The sequence below is a fragment of the Petromyzon marinus genome, chromosome 56, assembly GCF_048934315.1.
Source record: "Petromyzon marinus isolate PM22_M1 ecotype Great Lakes invasive population chromosome 56, UKy_Petmar_22M1.pri1.0, whole genome shotgun sequence".
NCBI classification, from domain to species: Eukaryota; Metazoa; Chordata; class Hyperoartia; order Petromyzontiformes; family Petromyzontidae; genus Petromyzon; species Petromyzon marinus.
The window spans coordinates 6,266,216-6,286,558 of NC_133722.1; the positions used below are offsets into that span (position 1 = coordinate 6,266,216).

General features: G+C 53.7%; 2 protein-coding genes across 3 annotated transcripts in view; one reads left to right on the top strand and one right to left on the bottom strand.

Annotated features, from left to right (window-relative positions):
* Positions 1-20,343, top strand: part of LZTFL1 (leucine zipper transcription factor like 1) — a 132,973-nt gene that overhangs the window by 87,835 nt on the left and 24,795 nt on the right. The window lies entirely within an intron of this gene.
* The window catches only part of LOC116954757 (stAR-related lipid transfer protein 3), a 30,734-nt gene continuing 10,738 nt past the window's right edge, over positions 348-20,343 (bottom strand). For both annotated transcript variants that reach the window (XM_032975535.2, XM_032975536.2), the window contains exons 2-15: positions 18,008-18,333; positions 17,018-17,095; positions 16,346-16,423; positions 16,046-16,099; positions 14,941-15,058; positions 13,583-13,684; positions 12,981-13,030; positions 11,694-11,786; positions 10,048-10,110; positions 9,173-9,268; positions 8,387-8,466; positions 8,109-8,213; positions 6,796-6,889; positions 348-6,195 (exon numbers count right to left, since the gene is read on the bottom strand). In XM_032975535.2, the coding sequence (XP_032831426.2) occupies positions 6,091-6,195; positions 6,796-6,889; positions 8,109-8,213; positions 8,387-8,466; positions 9,173-9,268; positions 10,048-10,110; positions 11,694-11,786; positions 12,981-13,030; positions 13,583-13,684; positions 14,941-15,058; positions 16,046-16,099; positions 16,346-16,423; positions 17,018-17,095; positions 18,008-18,172 (1,281 nt within the window). In that variant the 5' untranslated portion in view covers positions 18,173-18,333 and the 3' untranslated portion in view covers positions 348-6,090. The remainder of the gene's footprint in view (positions 6,196-6,795; positions 6,890-8,108; positions 8,214-8,386; positions 8,467-9,172; positions 9,269-10,047; positions 10,111-11,693; positions 11,787-12,980; positions 13,031-13,582; positions 13,685-14,940; positions 15,059-16,045; positions 16,100-16,345; positions 16,424-17,017; positions 17,096-18,007; positions 18,334-20,343) is intronic.

Here is a 20,343-nt window from a genome sequence, read left to right on the forward strand (position 1 = left end):
AGTGGGCTGAACTAGTAACTAATTGGCACGTTTTGCTTTTGACAAAGCTTACCAATTGCCTGTCGGGTGGTGGTGGGTGAACGACACATTAATACTTACGTGACCAAACCCTAAAAAAAAAACCTTTAGGAATCGCAACAAGTGTTTAACTTTACATTCAAGTTGGTATGCAAGGTGGCCTCCTGGAATTCCTCCTACCTGGTTTGAGAAGGCAGCATTCTTTAGGCAAGAGGGGAGGGTGGGGAGCAAACACGGTGGGGCCTCTTTCCTGGGCGTGTTAAGGAGGATAACGCGCGCAATCCACTCTGTCACTGCGTGCAACTTCCTCTGCACCGCAGAGGCGACAGTTTACACAATTTCGTAATTTTAATGAAACTTTTGCGCGACATTTTTCCCCCGATACAAAGTTACATGCAATGAAGACGCACAAGTTCAACTTCAGATTTCGTTCATAGTCTTGATACAAAGGGAAAACATCACTCGACAGTTGTTTGTTTTAAATCCCAAAACGGCCCAAAAGTTAACCTCCAGTGCTGTCACCTCCCCGAGAAGGAACCCCCCCCCCCTCCCTCTGGTTCGGTCCAACAAATGGAACACTCGGATGTAGAAAACAATCTTTTTCACTCCTGATTTCGGAAAGAATAAAGAGCCAGCGATTCCCTGCTTCCAATGAGTAACGGGGGAGGGGGCATTGGTGCAAAAAAAAATCTGCTTCACAGCTCTGCAGTGGCAGCGGTGGATATTCCACGTGTCTATGACGAGGGGGGTGGGCGGATTGACAGGCTACCACAGCGGAAGGGAGGGGGAGAAGAGGAGGCTGTGACAACTTGAGTTTGAAAAGCAACGACTTAAGAAATATTCGCCATTCCCAGCCCTGGTGGGCCACACAATCTTAGTTGAGACCCCCACCAGTTGAAAGGGATTCATTCATTCAATCAGTCGCATTGTAAACTTGCACGTGTATTTTCCAGGAACGCGGACGAATGCACATTTGTGGGGAGCGCACGCACGCACGCTCGCTCGCGCAATCAACGTGCGTGGGTGCTGAAGCAGCATTATTCGCGAGCACCCGTGGATGTTAACCATGGCGGAGGAAGTAACACTTTCTTCATAAGTTCCAACAAGGGATCGCGCACCATCAAAGACGTCAACATTGAACGATTAGATACATGCTATGTTCTTAATTAAAACCAAGATTCATTTATAACCCAAGATGTCTAAAACCAAAAAAATAGGAAAGTAAAGAGTTGGGCTTTGTGGAATTGTAAGACCGCCGAGGTTATTGTAGTGGGTTAAGGTAATATCGTCGAGGCGGACCAATCCAACTCTCCTCGCCGCACAATGAATTCCCACGATCCGTCAAATCGATTAACTCCGTGGTGGCGAACGCAAGCGGTCTCGTAGAAGCTGGTGCAACATGACCCCGCGACAGACCAACATGACCCCGCGACACACATGACCCCGCGACAAACAACAAATACCACCCAAACCTTCCACCCAAGGCCTTCCCTCCTCCTCAAGTCACATCGGTCGTTGAAAAAGGCCAGGATCAGTTCTGATACTCGTCACGGAGTTAGCCGCGGCCGGGAATCTAACCCCGGGGTCGGCAGATTCATAGCGCGGGCGAGCGGAGTCACCGCTCCACCCCATGTACAACATAGACGAATTGAGAAACATCGAGAGATATATATATAGGACGCACACACACGCACTCGATTCGTCCATCACAAGCTTGAGAATCCACGAGTCAAGGCAGCGAACGTTAGACCCCCTAATCATCGACTGCAGGAGCACTCCCCCGCCACCCCCCTCGGCACACGAGGGCTTGTGGCAAGCTTTTGCATCAACTCCCAATTCGAGCGGGAACCAAAGACCCCCCCCCCCCCCCGTATAGCCTGTAACAGACTGTTGGGGCAAGTGCTGTTAGCGAGCACCTACGAAGGCCGGCACGGCCCACGAGGGGGGTGGGCGGTCAAGCACCACGTCCGGTCGCCTTTGTCTCTCCAGTGGCGATGTTTACACACCTTCATTCGATGCCGAGTCGACCTATGGGAGGAGGCCCAGGACCTGTTCAGATAATCGTCACTGGTGTCGACCGCGAGCGCGAATTGAACCTGGCTCGCGGGAGTTCGTAGCACGGTGCGCTAACCGCTGCGCCACCGCCCACACACACTGGCCTCCTGTTCGTCATGAAGGCGGTTGGGGGCGGTGGGGGCACGGCACACGCAGTCACCTCCATTAACAGAAATTACCTAAGGGGGAAGGGGGGGGACGTTGTTGGCAACTAAAACAACAAAAAGCAATTCCTTTTTTTTTGTTAAAGCACCACACACGCGGCTCCGGAAAGCCACCGCGGGTGGGGGAGGGGGGGGGTTGCCAACGCCCCTGAGCTAGGGTGAGAAGTCTCAAAGAGTCGTGGCCAGGATGCAGCAGCGGTCCCCGGTTTGGCCGCGTGTTGCAGCAGAGAGCCAGGGTGAATGAAGATCGAGGCCTGGGCCCGTAGCTCGAACACGGATAAAAAAAAAATGTCGGTGGAGATAGAATCGGGGTATAAGGATGGTTATAAGGCTGAGGACTTTAGGCCCGTCTTGGTTTGTTCCTTGTGTAGGGGGGAGTCGAGGCTACAAGCCACAGGTCCTACGATCCTTGTAAATTGCCCTCTGTGGCACAATGAAGCTCTGTAGAAAACAAAAGGCCAAACTCAACGCCCGACTGCGCGCGGAGGAGGAGGAGGAGGAATGCTGTAAACGTGAATTCAAGACAAGCCGCTACAGTCACGGGTCCGGATCTCTTGCTTAAAAAGGGCCAGGGGCGCGCAAACCCGAGCGATCAAGTTTGCAAATCAAACAAGTTGCCGAAGTCGCGCAGCAATAAAAAAACAACTGCCTCATTATTACACGTGGAAGTCTCCGGGTTGCAGGGACGTCCGCGCAACCAAAAGGAGAAGTCGGCTTTAGGCGTGGGTTCACATTGGGTCGTTCGACTTCACAGGATTGGTGGTGGTGGTGGCGGCGGCTCTTCCGCTGTCAATGGGGACCGTCAAAACACACAGAGGCCGCCTCTCGCTCGGTGGACAACAGCCCGGCTGCGTTTCCATCCCCTGCCCTCGAAACAGCTGCCGGTTCGCCGAACTTTCACCTGTGCCTTCTGAAGTTCAACCGAGCGAACGAATCGCATTCCGCGGCACGTTAAGTGTATGACCAACGCGCTATCGCTCGAGCGAGGCTTCAGCGACTCGTTAAGGTGAAGTCGCGCCCGTCAAGTTGAACCGGGTGTTGCGAGTGAACCCACGACAAGGTTGACAAGGAGCGACCGCCAGCAGTGGCACTGGGCCCCTCACCTCAACACGCTCGCCCTCGCTCTCTCTCGACCAACACCCCAACGACACCATTCATCCACATTGCACCTGCGGGTTATTCAGCAGCACAACGCCGAGCAAAATCTTAAAAAGCAAACTCCCCGGGTGGCGCTTCTTCCGTCAAAAGGGGGGGGGGGGGGGCGGTAGGGAGCCGGGAAGAAGGGCGGGCGGGAGGAGCCGAGAAGAAGGGCAGGCGTGCGAGCCGCCTACTTCGTAGGACGCAGGGCAGCGAGCGTTTCTTGATCCGTTGCCATTCGCGAGCCGCGGCGGTCGCCGCCGTTGTCCTCAATTCGCGTGTGGCCACCCAGCCGACCCCCCCCACAAGCGGGCAAAACAAAAACAACTTGTGGCTCGTAGGCGAGCCCCGAGACAAACAAACGGAAACAAAAAAGGACAGCGGCCGGCTTCTCGCCGTTCCCCAACACGGCCTTTCGCTGCTGCCCCAGCACCTTGCCGATCAGCGCGCTCGGCTGCGCACGGCGCGGGAAAGAATGCTCGCGACGCGATTACGCGCGCAAACATTCGGCGCGAGTCGAGTTGCCGTCAGGTCGGTCTCGTCGACAGACTGCGGCAAAATCGGTCAAGGCTTGGCGTGCGGATTTCGTGCAGCCATTTTCACCGTACACAAAATCGGGTCAGCAAGTCGGTAAAATATTTTTGTTCTACACAGAGTCATTCAGCGCACGGTTGTGATCTTCCAACGCGCGCTGCAGTCTCGAACTACGTTAGCTAAATTATCTTCGCCTCCCGTCTTCATTGGACTTCGTTATAACTGCGTCTCGTCAGGTCAAGCTTTGGTCTCTTGGTTTCTTTGTTCGTCGTCCACAATCGCCGACGAAAATAAACGCCGCCGACGAACGTTTTTCGCCGCCGTTCCCGGTTGACGCACGTCACCGCCGGCGTTATTGCACCGTGCAACCCGCAGAGCTGGCGATTATAACTCGTTCGCAAGCCTGCCCTCCCCTCCCCCTCCCCCACCGCCACACCATCATTGGGACACTCCAGAAACACTTTCTTCATTAACCACGACCGCGGGGTAGCGCGCGGCAAAGACTGCGGCAAAGACGTTTGCGCATCGACGACACCGGCTCCGGCGGGCTCCTCTCCCGCGATCATTCGCAGCCGTCGCGTTTATCGTCATGCTCGTAGCCGCGGCTTTAGTTTTGGTCACGGCGTCGGGCACTCGCGTCTTGGCAGCTGGACGGTGCCGAGTGGCGGCGCGGGCGGACGGGCGGGCGGGCGGCACCGAACCCCTGGGGAGGTCCCGATTCTCCACGACCCCTCGGGCGTGTGGTGCCCGCGCGACCCCAGCGAAGCGGCGGCGGCGACGGGAAACGCGTGGCCAGGGCGCGACCTCGCTGCTCTAAGGGTCCGACACCCCCCACCCCCACTACCCCCAACATACAAGGTGGCACGGAGCGACAGGCAGATGTCGCTGGGTGATAATTGAACTAAAAGGCGGGGAAGTTGAGAAGGGTCAGGGGGGGGTCGGAGCACACCAGGCCAATTAGCGACGAGGACTACCCCCCCCCCCCCCCCCCCGTCAATGCGAACACTAAACGAGTGAACCTGACGAACGACACGAGCCACAACCCTCAACTCCAACCACATCAGGCCACGGGACGCGAGCCTCCTTCCCAGCCCCAAACGAACCAGCCAAATCAGATCCCAGCAATCTCACGAACCGCAAGCAAGCAATCCAAACTTATGACGGCACGGCCGAACCAGCCACCATCCTCGCTCCTGGTCCCAACAAACGGGCCGAAACGGGGAGCCGGTAGCCCTGTCGCGAGCTCGCTTCCCCGCCGCCGCCCATCCCGACGCTTACCACCGCCGGCCACACTTTGCGCGTTCCAGCTCGCTTCCGACTGGAGGTGTTCACCGCTCGTTAAACGGCATGTCGGCTTGCGCGTTTTTGTTGTTTTTGTTGTTTTTGGGTCGACGGGCAACGGCAGCGGACGCAGAAATTAGAACGCAATTTCACTCGGCAACTCCCCCTCTGTCCTTCACCGGGAGGGGAGGTCCCCAAGTTTATTGCGAGCTCGGCGCGCAGTCGCCCTCCACCGACAGTAACCAGGGTCGCTCTCCAAACGCGACGGCGACTCCACCAGTTGGCACGAAACGCAACCACCACCACCACTACCACCAACAGCGCTGGCACCAACCAGCGTAAACTGGGGGAGGGGGGTGCAGAAATTGAATTTGGTCGACTCAAAGAACAACGTCCACCCTTCATTTTACCGTCAGAGACGCGTATAATTTCGACGCGTATTGTCGGCTACTTTAATGCACCAGCAGCAAGTCCGTGAGGAACGAGAATCACGAGCTCATCCGTGGTCCTCGCGCTGCATAACAGTCCCCCCCCCTCCCTCTCCGTCTCTCTCGTCCATCCCTTAGTCCGAGCTCGCGCCCCTTTCATCCTCATCCCCAGAGTTCCAAGATCCTCGTCCCCCGGTGTCTGTCCCCGCATAATCCTCCCTGCGTCACCGCCACCCACCCACCTCGTCTCTGCATCACCCTGTCCCAATACCCCCCCCACCCCCCCTCCCCTCCCGTTCCCATCTCTCGGTCTTCCGCCAACGCCGCCCATGGCCACCCCGTCCCCCCACCTCGAGGCGAGTCGCTGTCGTCGTCCTCACGTCCCCCGGTTCCCCTCCGCCCCGAACGCCTAACAAACCGGACGCTCTCCCCCCCTCCACCACCGCCGTGTCCCTTGCTGCCCCGGGCGGGCCTCAGACCGCCGGCCGCATGCCGCGCAGCCTCTGGCGCAGGTTTTCGGCGAAGTCCAGCATGACGCCCGCCAGACTCTGCTGCACCAGGTAGCCCGGCAGCTTGCCCTGCGGGGAGCGCAGCACACACCGCGCACGCCGCATCGTCACGAGCCGTCGCAGCAGCTCGCGCGCCCGGCCGGGGTGTCGCGGTGGCTAGGAGACGTTAACTACCTTTGCTTGGTGTACAGGAGGTCGTGGGTTCGAGATCCCGACCCTGACGCCTGCTGCTGTCTATTTGGAGTGTGCGTGTTCTTCCTGTGGCTGCGTGGATTTCTCCTCTCTGGGTCCTTCCGGTTTTTACCTCCACATTTGGAATCGACGTCGCGTTTTAAGGAGTATTTGGCTGCGATAAATGTCCACGTGATCGTAAGCCACTTGGCTGGGCTATCATTTGCGATAGCAATGCCACTTCTGAATAAGGTGGGCCTTACCTGGTAAAAATCATAGTTTAGCTCGCAAACTCTACTTCGTTTATAACTGCAAAACCCAAAAGCGCAGCCGTTGCGGGACCACGCCGCCAGATGGCCCAGCGAGAGGACAACTCGCGAGCGCGAGAGAACTGCTATTGGGCTGTCCCGGCGCCGCAGACTGGACCGCTCGCGGAGCGGCCGATTCGTGTGCTGCTGCCCCGTAGAGGGCGAGGAGGAGGTGGCGGTGGCGGCTTACCTTGAGGTCGGTGTTGAGGATCCAGTGCAGGACGCTCTGCTCGTGGTTGTGTCGATTGCGATCGACGACAAAACCGCCGACCCCGTTCTCCCCACTGCGGGAGACAAAGACACAGATCCCCCGTGTAGCCTTAGACTGTTGGGGCAAGTGCTGTTCGCGAGCACCGATGAAGGCCGGCACAGCACACGAAGCGGTGGGTGGCCAACAGCACGCCCGGCCGCCTCTCTCTCCCCAATGGCGATGTTTACACACCGCACCAGGTACTCATTTTATTTAGGTCGATCTAGGGGAGGCCCACGACCGGTTCAGATAACTGTGCACATACACGCACGCACGTACGTAAATGTACGTCGTGAAGAATATATGAAGCGGTCCTGGATTCCGCCCTAGGTCGACGTAGCCTTAAATGAGTAACTGGTGCAGTGTGTATACATCAGAGGAGGCTCGTGAAGGACGTCGCCCTCTAACAACGGGAGAGCAGAGGAGCGACGCTCGCAACAACGAGCGGAGCAACGGGCAACTAAAATGCAGCAAGTTGGCACAGTTGGTGCATCTGCCAGTCATCTCAGTCGGGTCAACCCATGGGCACCTGTTGGGTCTGTCCCGTGACCTCCTGTCAGCGAGCCTTCGACACTTCACCTGGCCTCAAAGTGCACCTGGGCCTGGCACAGGCGCCGCGGTGACGTCACCGCCACTTAGGTCGCGGAATGCGGGTGTTGTCGTTGCGAGTGGGATGATGTGACCTGCAGTATGGCGAGCGAGTGGGCGAGCAAGTGGGTTAGCGAGCGCATGGGTCATTCATAATCTGCAGCGTGGTGCGTGAACACGGCACAGATGAGACGAAACAGTCAACGTCGGGTTAGACCGAGCGAGTGCGCAACATGGCTGGAGGAATTCACGAGCCAAGTTCTACGGGAACAGTAGCGATAGCAGTGGAACGCGTGCGACTGGCCGCCGGTGAACGAACGAGCGGGTGAGCGCGACTCGAGGGAATCTGCGAGTTCTGGATCGTCAACTGCCCTATGTTGGACGCTATCGTCAAGTGCACCGGGGCAGGCGAGCTGGGTGCTCCATCGGCCGAAGGCTGTGCGCGGATTTGCGGCGCGCAGTGGTTATCGTGCCGCGCCACCGACCCGGCAACCCGAGTTCCGACACCCGCTCACGGCCAACACTGGCGACGACCATCTCAAAAACCTGTCCCGGGCCTCCGGGCCTCCCGCCTAGGTCGACCCCCGGCCCGAAAGATTGCAGCCACGATCACGGCGAGTGCAGCGATCGTCGTCGATGCCGTCAACCGCGGCGCGCAGCTGTACCGTACGATGCCGTCGTGGACCGGCCGGGCGTCGTGAGTCGTCGACATCCCCGAGGATATGAAGCGATCCGGTCGCCTCTCCACCCTCCGCACGGTCACAAAATCCCTGCAGTCGTGACGCACGGTTCAGCACAAAACACAAATCATACGCAAACGCTGCATCCGCCTACGAGAGCCTACGTTGTAAGTCATCAGAGTTGGTCTTTAAGGGCAAGTGGGGAAGAATAGGACGACGATGAGGAGGAAGAAGAGGACAAGGAGGAGGATGAGGAGCCCGACCTGGGAGAGATGAGGCCCCGTGCAGCACTGGCAGCCACCTCGTAAGTAACGAAGGTGTGATCCTCCACCCGCTGCAGCACCTGCGCACACAAAGACAAAGAGACCCCCCACCCCCGGAAAACCTTAACAGACTGCTGGGGGCAAGTGGCACTACACCCGGCCGCCTTTGTCTCCCCAGGGATGATGTTTGTTACAGGGCGGGCCGGGTACCCGGCCGTTCAAGGGGGACCCGACTCTACGGGGGAGGGCCCCCAGGACTGGTTTAGATAGTCGTCGCCCCATGTTGGTCGCGAGCGAGAAACGAACTCGCGTCCCCCGGATTTGTAAAGAAATGCACAAACGCTCATGCTCCCCACCACTACACTACCACTGCCCGCAACCTCAACACATGCAGATGACTGCGTTACCCGCCGACTGGCTGACCGACATGAATGTACGAATCACTTAAGTGAATGACTCGATTTCCTGCCTGGCCGAATAATTGACTGAACGAGGGAATGGATGACCAAATGAATATGTGAACGACTGGTACGGCGGACTTCGCGACTACTGGATGAGCAAATGACCGAGCGAACACAGGGAACAACGACTGAGCTAATCGAGCGGATGACCGAAATAGCGACTCGCTTGAGCAAAATACCGACCGGCCGAAATAACGGGAAAGACGCCCGAGTCCGTGGACTCGGGACGACCGTGCGGACGAAACGAACCGTGAGTCCCGCTGTCCCCCCCCTATCCACCACTCCGTGTGCGCACACGCACGCGCACGCACGCACGCACGCGTACCTGGCTCTCTGTGATGGCCTTGTTCCACTGCGGCATCGCCTCGATGTTCACGACCACTTCGTCAAACACCGCCTCGGGGGTGGCATCCAGCACGGCCTGCGAGCACCCGTCCCCCGTAACCCCGTCATGCGCACAATCCACCAACCCTCACAGGAGGGGCATCGCCACCTCGCCCCGCGTGAACTGGCAGCCGCAGCTTGGTGATAAACCGGCGCTCAAGTACATGTTCAACGCCTTTTTATTTAACACCGCTAAAGTCTCGCCGAGTCTCCAGGCCAATTTATTTCAGGAGGGTCCCGCGCACTGGAATGTTAGCCCAAATCCATTTGTGAAAACTTTGCACGTGGGATGGACATAGGAGCACCCGCAGTAAACGCACGTGGAGATGGATTCGAAATCCCACTGCTTTTGCTGCCATCTTCATCGCCACATCACCAGCCCAAGCCTACGCTGCCTAGTATTAGTCAACCGTCTACCATTCATTCTAGTTCGAACCAGGGTAACAGCCCTGCTTAGGCCTCCAAGATCTGAACAGCCCTGGTGGCGTCAGATTTTTTTTTTTTTTGCTCCACATGCGACTTGCCGATCGACCGAAGGGTACACGCCACACTTTCAGCTCTCTGCCGAGTTGGTGGTCTAGACAAGGCTGAGAGCACTGCACGTGCAATGGCGGTGGTCACGCATGGCGTGCGCGCAAGGCACTCGTACGGCAGTCGTGCCGTCCTTCCTTTGCACCCTTTTGCGTGACGATATTTCTAATCGTTACCAGCCTGCACGCGCGTCTCGTGCTGCAGTGGGCTCTCCCAATTACCGACGCAAAAGTGGCGGACCGGAGCGACGGTCCGTGACCGTGCGGTGCAGTGGGCGCAATCGACCTTGAGGATGTAGGTTCGCCCGTAGCCAGTAACGTCCGTGATGTAAATCACGTCTCCATACTCCTGCATCGGCAAAACAAAAAGGACAAAGATCCCACACGTATAGCCTTGAACAGACTTCGGGGAGCAAGTGCTGCGAGCGAGCGAGTCGCACGAGTCGGCCGAGTGGCCAGCGCCACGCCCCCCGGGTGGAAAGGCCCTTCACTATAAAGCAGCTCCTCCAGAGCAGTGGTTCTTAACATTTACCGCAGCCTTGCACCCGCCCCCCCCACCCACCTCCCTTTTGGGTCTCAATCGTAACAAAAAATAATGTCACCAAATACATCGGGTTTGATGAAACAAAGTAAGTTGTAATTTGCGTGCCCGTCCGCTTCAATTGTGTTTAGATGATTTACCTTAACAAAAACAAACAAACCTGGCCATGTCTCGCAACCCCCCAGAAAGGGCACCTCGCACCCCCAGCGGGTGTGTGGCACCGCAGATAAAGAACCACTGCTCTAAAGGCTATCTGGCCCCACTCTTCCACCCAGGCCAGACGTCTTGGAAGAGGTGGGAGTAACCCACAATTTTTCCCCACCGCACGCGATCGACTCCGCGCTGTACTCATCTACGCTCCATAAAGCCGGTGAGGGGTGGGGGCATTTTTAATAATCAGATTATTTATTTATACTGGAGGAATCCAATGAGCTATAAATCTCTTTTTCACACATGTCCATGGATCGTCTGTGACACATTAAGAAACTTGCTCCCGTTGTTTCAACTGCCGTGCCGGGAGATCGAGTCGAACCGGTGACCTCTGGCTTGCTAGCCCGGTGTGCTGACACCACAACACCACGGGCAGCACCCCATGGATCGTGGTATATTATTAATTAGCTTTACTACCCGGCTTTGCCCGAGACTTGGATTCTTGTCTTGATTAATACAAGGCCTACGCGTAGGGTGGGGGGGATGCGTGACGTCAGCAGGCACTGCGTGACGCTGCCGCGTGCGGGTGACATCACAAATGTGACGTCAGCGCTCACTTGCCGAGCAAAATATATCCATTATTGCGTCCACCCCCCCCCCCCCCCCCCCCAAATACAAAAGTCTATTTTTATATTCTAGATTTGAAGTTTTCGTGACTGCAATGATCCATACTCTTTGGTTCTTTCGGTAAAGTCACGTAGGTAAAAAATAAAATACAGTTAATCAAATCACGACGTTTCGGAAGCAACACAAGCCTCCGTCATTAGGTGGGATAGTCACAGCAAGAAGTAATTTGCTGCAGTGTGTACAGTCTGGAAGCTGCCCACATGCCAAATTTCAAGTTTGTTGCATGTTGGGAAGTATAACAGACACATATTCACCTTTTATATTTATGAATACGTATACTATATATATAAAAAACAGGCGGCTGATAGACATCCACGTTGACAACGAATTTTTTTTTACAAATGCTAAAAAGTGCGCAAAGAAGCGAGAAAGAGGAACACGTGGGCCAGATGGCAAACGCTAGTAAATAAAAAAAGTTTGCTTGGGCAGGACACGTCACCAGAAAGGGAAGAAGGGCCGGAAGACGAGACTAACTACAGCCAAAGGAAGGAACACGCCCGAGAGGTGGGACGTCTGAAGGGTTTCCCGTGTGAATCCGTCGCGTGGGAACGTACGGTCTTCTTGTCGAACGACCAGAGGTCCTGCCGGGACAGGGTCTGCTTCATCACCTCCATCGATCTCTTGCCCTGCTGCACATACTCCTTCTCCTGCAGCCGCCGCCGCCGCACGGGAGATTGGTTAGTACCAAGGTCGACATCGTCAAACCGGCGGCCAGCCTCGTCAACGATTCAACAACCCCGCGCCCCTCCACCACCCCCCCCCCCCCCCGAAGCGATCAAGATCGAGAAATCATCGTGCACAGAGCCGTTTTCATTCCCCCCCCCCTAACTTGTCGTCAACGCTCGTGACCCGCGACCGGTTCCTGCAGCTGCTGCACAGAAGAGACAACCAGCGACCTCCAGGGTCTGTAGTTGTCCTTCCCCCGCACCTCAAATTAGCACGGTTGGCTACGTATGGCGCGAAAGAAGTTCAACATACATACAAACACATCTGCCCTGGCAGTATCTTAGAAACAAACAAAGACACCCGCAGACTAAGAGACTCGGGGAGAGCCATAGATCTGCCTTAACAGTATCTCACCATCTGCTCTTAGAAACCCACGGAGGCATCTGCAGACTTAGAGACTCGGGGAGAGTCATAGATCTGCCACCACCTCATCCGATATCTTCCCCTTTGGTTGCCAGACTCGTCGAGACCACTCCATTGCCCGGCTCGGGTACGCGTCAGTTTCGTCTGGCTACTCCGGTTTCCTCCTCCTAATTAATGAATGGCATTGGCCAAATAGCCCAATCAAGGACCAAAGAGATTGGGCAAATGTTGGTGCTGGTTGCGACTGCCTTTTCTCAAGCATAATCCATCATCACGCGTACTCCCGTCACCCTCGCAAACAGCGGCTTTTGGCTGGCCATCGAACAAAGACGGTGGTTCTGCGGCCGTCCGGAAAGCTCTTTCTACCAATATTAGGGGGCCACTTGGAGCTATGCACTTCTAAATTATCTAGAGAGAAAGCCAATTCCTTTACAACTGCCGTTTGTGTTTTAGTTTGTTGTCCTTCCCCCGCACCTCCGATTAGCGCGGTTGGCTACGTACAGTGCGCGAAAGAAGTTCAACATGCATACTAATATTATCCGTGGCTTACCACGGCTCCGACTCATTCTCCGTCTCTTGACGGCAAATGAAAACTGCGTGCGCTACGAACTCCGAATTATCACAAATTACGTTCGAGATGATTTTATCACAGACATCGCATGTAAATGCGCACAGTGGGTAAACATCATCTAGGCTAGTAAGAGCGTGCAAACGAGAGCGAGAAAGCGGGAGGAGCGGACGGGGGATCTCACCCGCCAGGTGAGGTTCTTCTTCGTTTCGTCTTCGGAGTCGTCGTCCGAACCTGCGTCGCGACGAAAAACAGAAGAAGTCGCGCACGGAACACGTTCGGGCAAGCTGCGAGTTTCAATTTGACCGCGTTTGACCGGGTGGAGAACTCAATCGAGGCCGGGATATACACTCATTCGCAAGAGTGATCCCGGGCTCGTCAAAATGACAAAGGCGAGAATGTAAAACAAACTAAAGCAACGACGCGAACAGAAAATCGGAGAAAACAAAACAACCAAATATAAACGAGGGATGATATGACCAAATATGTAAGCGTCTATATTGAACTTCTTTCACACCGTACGTTAGCCAACCGTGCTAAACCGGAGGTGCGGGGGTGGGGGGGGGGAGGGCAAGGACAACAAAATAAACACGAAAATAAATTCTAAATGAACGAGTTCTCAATATAGAAAACATCGCAGACAGCCACAAAAACGTGGTGCATTGTGGGAGCCGGCACAACCAGCTACGTGGTGGGTCATGAGGACTACAGTTGAGAGTACCTTGCATTCGGGGTCCTGCGGGTAGCAGTGGTGGTTTGGGGGGGTGGGGGGGGGTGGCGGCTCACCATCCAAGGAGGAAGGAGGAGAGTAGAAGTGGGGATCCGAGAGAGGGCGGGGGTAGATCAGGGGTGCTTGGCCCGAGCCACTCTGTTGGGACTGGAGTTGTCCTGCAAACAGCACACGCAGTTTACACGCGGTGCGCGCGCACGCACACATGCAGTTACACGCGGTGCGCACGCACGCAGTACACGCGGTGCGCACACACACAGTACACGCGGTGCACACACACAGTACACGTGCAAGACACAGGTCGCCATCTCCCGGCTTGCCAGGGTACTGCGGTAGAAACGAAGTGGATTAACTTGAATCTGTACGGGGATCGAGTGCCCACCCCTACCTCCACGCCTCCTTGCACACGCGAGGTTTTCTCCGGTTTTCCTCCCACACGTACAAACACTCGTTAAGGGAGTTGGCGAAACATCCCAAAACATAGCATCACGGAGCTTGGGCAATTTATTTGTAGCACCGCTTTCTGGCTGCCTTGCCGCTCATGACCCCCCCCTCCCGCCTCCGCCGCACGAAAAGAAAGGCGCAGATTCTACGGCGCCTTTAAATTCGCTTCGCGCGAAAGTCGCCGTACATAAACAATTAAACATTATTAAACATTCAAACTTCGTGCGCTATGCGGCGTAACGATATCTCACGGGCGCAAGCGTCCGGGGGACTAGGTCCTCGGAGGGAGGCGGCGGCTGTCACTTTGTGGACACGTTGCCGTCCCGTCTTGAAGCCCAAACTCCGGCGCCAAACTGCGCACTCCAGTTGGCGGTCGACCGGCGGACCCTCTAAACAATGGTGCCACCAACCGCGCCCCCCCCCCCCTCCCCGCGGTCGCCCCCTGCGAGACGCCGGTGTATGACAGCAAGAGCAGTCTATCCATAATACAGGTTTTTTTTTTTGGGTTGGATCGCGTAAATATATAAATGTGTTGTTAAACCCGCCACCACCCGACACAGCCAACTAGTAAGGGTTGCCACGTAAACAGAACGTGGCCAATTCGTCACTAGTACAGCAACACCGGTGTGTTGGAGAGCCAAGCAGACAACATTTACAATCCGAGTACGACGTTTCACCAGTAATTACTACTAGCTTCATCAGGCGACAGCCAGATTTGTGGAGAAATCCTCCTATGTAGAGAAATCCTCCTGTTTATATAAGTGTGGAGAAATTCTCCTGTTTCTTTATATTTACACGATCTAACAAAAAAAAACCTGTATTACGGATATTGGTCGCTAAAAAGCCAACGAGTTAAAGAGCAGTTTATGCGAACGATGTCGCAGCAAGACAGACATCGCACGGTCAGCCACAGTCCGCGCGCGATGAGCGAACGAAAACGTCCCGGTGGGGATCGCCGGCGGTGACTCACTGTTCTCCTCCTTGATCTCCTGCGGCAGAACCTTGAAGTCCACGAACCAGGTCTCGACCCACACGAGGATGAATGACACGATGGGAATCACGTAGCCCAGGGCGCCCTTCTTCAGCAGCTGCACAATCGTTCCGGCGTCGCAACTCGTGTTACCGTCGCCACCGCCGCCGCCGCCGCCGCGTACGTTTTGCGCGTTTGCGCCACGCGGCTCTCTCCGGTTGCGTTTTTTTCGGGCTGTTGGCACGCGTCCCGACGTTTCGATCCGCGCGAGGATAGAGGAGTTCGGCCGAGAAAGGTCCGAAAGCTCCCCGGGGCACGTGGATCGAATCGTCGGCACACCGTGCCGAGCAACACAAAGGAGAGCACGCCCGACAGCCGTATAACGTCAAAGTAAATTTTGTTTAACCGGGCGAGACGTCAAGGAGGCTAGGGGGCATGGGTCAGTAACCAAAATAACAACGATACTTTTTTCCCCCCCCAGAATTCGGTAAAAAATATAACATTTAAAGAGCCGTAATGCATGTGAATACCAGACGGTGGTCCTCAATAAACACGGTCACGAAGCAGTCCTGAAAATATCCGCAGGTTGCCGACCACTGGGATTCATATTCTTGGTTCTTTCGGTAAAGTCATCATCAGGTGTGAAAACTGATGATGACTGCTTGTGTTGCAGTCGAAACGTCGTCAGAATTTTATTGTTTTATATTTTTATTATTTTATTGTTTCCCTTCTACGTGACTTTACCGAAAGAACCAAGAATATGAATCCCTGCAGTCACGAAAACTTTAAATCAAAAAGACTCCTGGGCTAGCGTATAGTGTCGTTTGCAAAAGTGAACTGGTGAATTACATACAGCATGTACATTATGACTGATGAGAACTCTGACGATGGCGGCGGCGATGAGGACGACGTGGAGAGGCAGATGAAAAACGGGTGGAGAGCCAGATGAAAAACGGGTGGAGAGCCAGATGAAAAACGGGTGGAGAGCCAGATGAAAAACGGGTGTCGCACACCTTTGCCGAATGCACAGCTTCCCAAAATCCAGTCCTAGCAAACCCCCCCCCCCCGCCCCCCAGCTCGCCCGTGCAGGTGCAGTGGAGCTCACCTGTGAGATGATGACCTTGACGATCAGAAACGCCGACGACACGAACGTCGTTAACTGAAAAGAAAGAAAATAAAACACAAGCGCGGGTGTCGATTTACAAGCGATCACGAGACTTGAGCTGCGCTCTGCCAGCGTGTACCCGCTTGTAACCGTGGGCCATCCGAGGCGCAGTGGAGTTGATGGGATGGATGCGTGGGCCACATGAGAGACCACGTATCTCAGCTTGTAACGCGATGGGACTGGAGCCGACAGCGCAACTGGATCCGGAGTGACGCCGATCAAAAGGACGGAGCAACTCACCGCCACCATCCACCAGTGCTTGAGGCGGAAGAGCGCGTAGGCCAGAAGCAGCATGGTGCATCGAACAGCCCCCAGGCACTGCTCACGGCACAAAGGCAATGTGGTGATGGCAACGCGAGGCACAACGGGCAAGGCAGCACCATGGCAACATAGCGCATTGCCAAAGGATGGAAACGCACGACACAACGAATCAATCGATTCTTACATCCCCCAGGACAGACATTTGAAAATATAATAATTTAAACTTGTAAGGTGCGCAGCATCGTCTCACTCTCGTGGAGATAACGACTCAAGAGGCCTGAGGAACCACAGACAAGCTGGAAGGCAATCCACGCGGTGAGCCGGTGCCAACAATTACCCAAGCTCTGCAGTCCTATATATATATTCAGGTGTTATCACCCACTTAACGAGTACCCGAAGAAAACGTAACAAACCCGCTAGTGGGAAACACTCCCTCGTACGGACGGAACAGATGGCGTCCGCATTTGCTGTACCACCTTATCCTGGGCGAGCCAGAGTATGGGGGATCTTCGATACACAATGAAAGGGAGCGTTCGCAACAGTTGTGCGACCCACCAAACCTCGCTGCCTCCACACAATGCTGGATTACAGACCTAGTTGCACAGCCACCACTGCCCAGCTAGAGTAATAAAAAAAATACTGAACACTCACAAAGATATCAAAGAGGGAAGTCTGGTAGCTGTAGTTCACAACTTCGTTTATTAACTTGTCCTTGAGGTTCCCGTCAACCTGCGGGGGGAGATGAGAGAAAAAAATTATTATGTATATAGAACTTAAATTTTGATTTAAAGCTTGCGTGACTGCAGGGATTCATATTCTTGGTTCTTTCGGTAAAGTCACGTAGAAGGTAAACAATAAAATATTAAAAATATAAAACAATAAAATTCTCACGACGTTTCGACTGCAACACAAGCAATGATCATCAGGTGTGAAAACCACAGCAAGAAAAAACCTCCACTTTTTTCAAATTTTCTTGTTGTGGTTTTCACACCTGATGATGATTGCTTGTGTTGCAGTCGAAACGTCGTGAGAATTACATTGTTTTTATTCTTGTATATTTTATTATTTTATTGTTTCCCTTCTACGTGACTTTACCGAAAGAACCAAGAATATATAGAACTTCTTTCGCACTGTACGTAGCCAACCATGCCAATCGGAGGTGCAGGGGACAGACAACAAATTAAACGCAAAAAGCAAACATCACCCACACTCGTCCCAAATGATCCACCACCCCACCGGACACAATTACAAACCGCTGAGTGTAGTGACGATTTTATTCTGGCCATCTCCATTAAACTGTCCACCCCTGTATCGTCTCATTGCGTATCGTTTGTCTTGTCTGTAACGTCTTATCCTATTTTGTTCTGTCTAACTCAACAATACTATTTTTCTTTTACTAGCAAAGGCCCACCGAGTTAGATGGCTCTTTTTCAGAAGCGACCTGGCTATCACAAATTAAAGCTCAACAAAGTGGCTTATCCTCATCACGTGGAAATTTATAGCAGCCAAATACTCTAAACGAGCGATGTTGATTCTCCTCTACACCGTCCCGTCTCTTCCACACCATCCCGTCTGTGCCGTCTCCTCTACACCGTCCCGTCTCGTTGTGCCTCGTCTCAGCAGGGAACCGAGAATCCTTACGTTGAGCTCCGTGAGCCACAGGAGGCCGACGAAGAGGAAGTCAAAGGTCACGAAGAGGCAGAACGTCCGCCGGACGTCCGAGATCTTCTTGTTCTCGGGCCGCGGCGTCGAATCGGCCGAGCCCACGAGGTAGGAAGAGTTGAGGCTGGACTCCGTCCAGTCCATGGTGGGAACACGGTGGGGGTGGACTCTGGACGAAGACGGCTGAGGTGCGACAGACGCCGCTCGGTGCCGGACCGGCGAGAGGTGGACCCCAGTTGCGGACTCGCACACGCACGGACGCACACACGTTTCTTGGCCCCCTTGCTCCCGTCACATTCTGGAACCTGTAACGAGCACAGCCGAGAGATGCTGGGTCAGGACAAGACGAGACAGGAGACAGACAGGGCAATACAAATTTGACAGAAAAAACAACAACATGCAACGAGCCAATACAAACGTGCCAGTAGAAAGCAGACAGACGGAATGAGGTAGGGTAAAACAAACGAGAAACTAGACGTAAACGAGACCATACATAACGGAGGCAGCACACGCAAACATTTAAATTGTGACGATTCAGCACCTCAAATGGGGTGGGAGGGGTAAAACAGAAGGGTGCCACTTAATATACATGTCCAAGAATGTAAGTTCTGTATATAAGTGTGTGTGTATTACGGGGAGCTGTGGTGCAGTGGTTAGTGCACTGCACCACGAACGTGGTTGCCCAAGTACGATTCCAGCTCATGACCATTATTGGCGAATATCTGATCCGGTCCCGGCTTTCCCCTAGATTGACTCAGGGTTAAACGAGTACCTGATGCGATGTGTAAACATCAGCAATGGGGAGGCAAATGCGAAAGGGCGTGGTGTGGGCCACCCAACTCCTCGTGTGCCATATTGGCCTTCATAGGTGCTCGCTAACAACACTTGCCCCAACAATCTGTTAAGGCTATGGGGGGGGGGGTGTCTTTGTCTTTGTATTAGGCTGCCACTCAATACGGGACATAGAAACGGAAAACTTCACTTTTCTGGGATCACATCAGCCTCTCAATTTGTTAACTTTCAGTGTAAAGGTCAACAGCTCATTTTACTCTGTTCATATTTACAGAATGCTCAGGCTACCCTCCTCCTATCCTCTGCATCTATGCCTCTTGGTATTGACTGGAATACATTTCTCACCCTCCGTCAACTAACCGGCAAATACTTAGGGATTGTCTTTAAATTCTCAGTGTCTTCAGTTTAACAGGAAAATGAATACAACCGACGAGGCACGACCTTTAAAATAACCAACCTTCATTTTGCGTGCCACCATAGCGAATAGTTACGCATTACATTGGTACTAAACGGTGGATGGGTACTGCCAGTAGCAATTTTTTTAATCCCAAAGATTTGGCTGTATACACGTGGCTAAGAAAAATCCAGCTATCAGCCGATTAAACCAGAATGAGGACCTTGGTTTAACCCCAAATAAGTAATATACAAATTGTTTTTAAACACGCTTTTATTAAATATACTAGTAATGGAAGAACTCCACGACTCCAAGAAGTGGCCCCGAAGCTTGACACAACGTAAGGGACCGTGGCCAATTACAGCCAACGTCAGTTAAGCGTGGACAATTAGAGCAAAGCCGAAACATAACATATAAAAAAATAATGTAAAAAATATATTTTTATAATAGAATATAGTATTGTCATCAGTATGACATACGTATACCAAGTTTGCAGTCGATACCACATTGGGAAGTCGGTTAAAATGTAGTGACAAGATTTGAGGATACAACAACGACAACAACAGACAGCGAGTTAAATGAAAGCGTGTAAAAAACAGGCAACAGCAGAGAATAAATAATAACATTGCAGACAACAAGTGGCCAACGCATTTGGTAAAAACTCATTTCAAGTCATGCACCGCTCAAGACACGCTGGCAGGCGACACAGAAACATAACATCAATTAGTGCAGACTTTCGTTAACCACCTGTGCAAGAAAAGGGATTTTTTAAAAATAATTCATTTTAAAAGACCACGGGAGGGGTGGCGAGATGTTAACTGCCTCGTCTGATATATATAGGAGGGCGTGGGTTCAATCCCAAGCTTGACACCTGTAAAGCATTTAGAGTTTGCGTGTTCTCCCCGTGATCGCGTGGATTTTTTTCTGGGTCCTCCGGCGTTTCCCTCCACATTTAGAATCGTGCGTTTAGAGTATTTGGCGGCTGTAAGCCCCAACGAACCGGTTCATTTTGTGGCCAGGTCGCTTCTGAAAAATAGTCGTAAGGCAACGTTTCAGGCAATGGCCCTTCATCACAAAAATATGAGGTCACAACGCTTCTCTTTCTGCTCCTTTCCTGGCACTGCTCCAC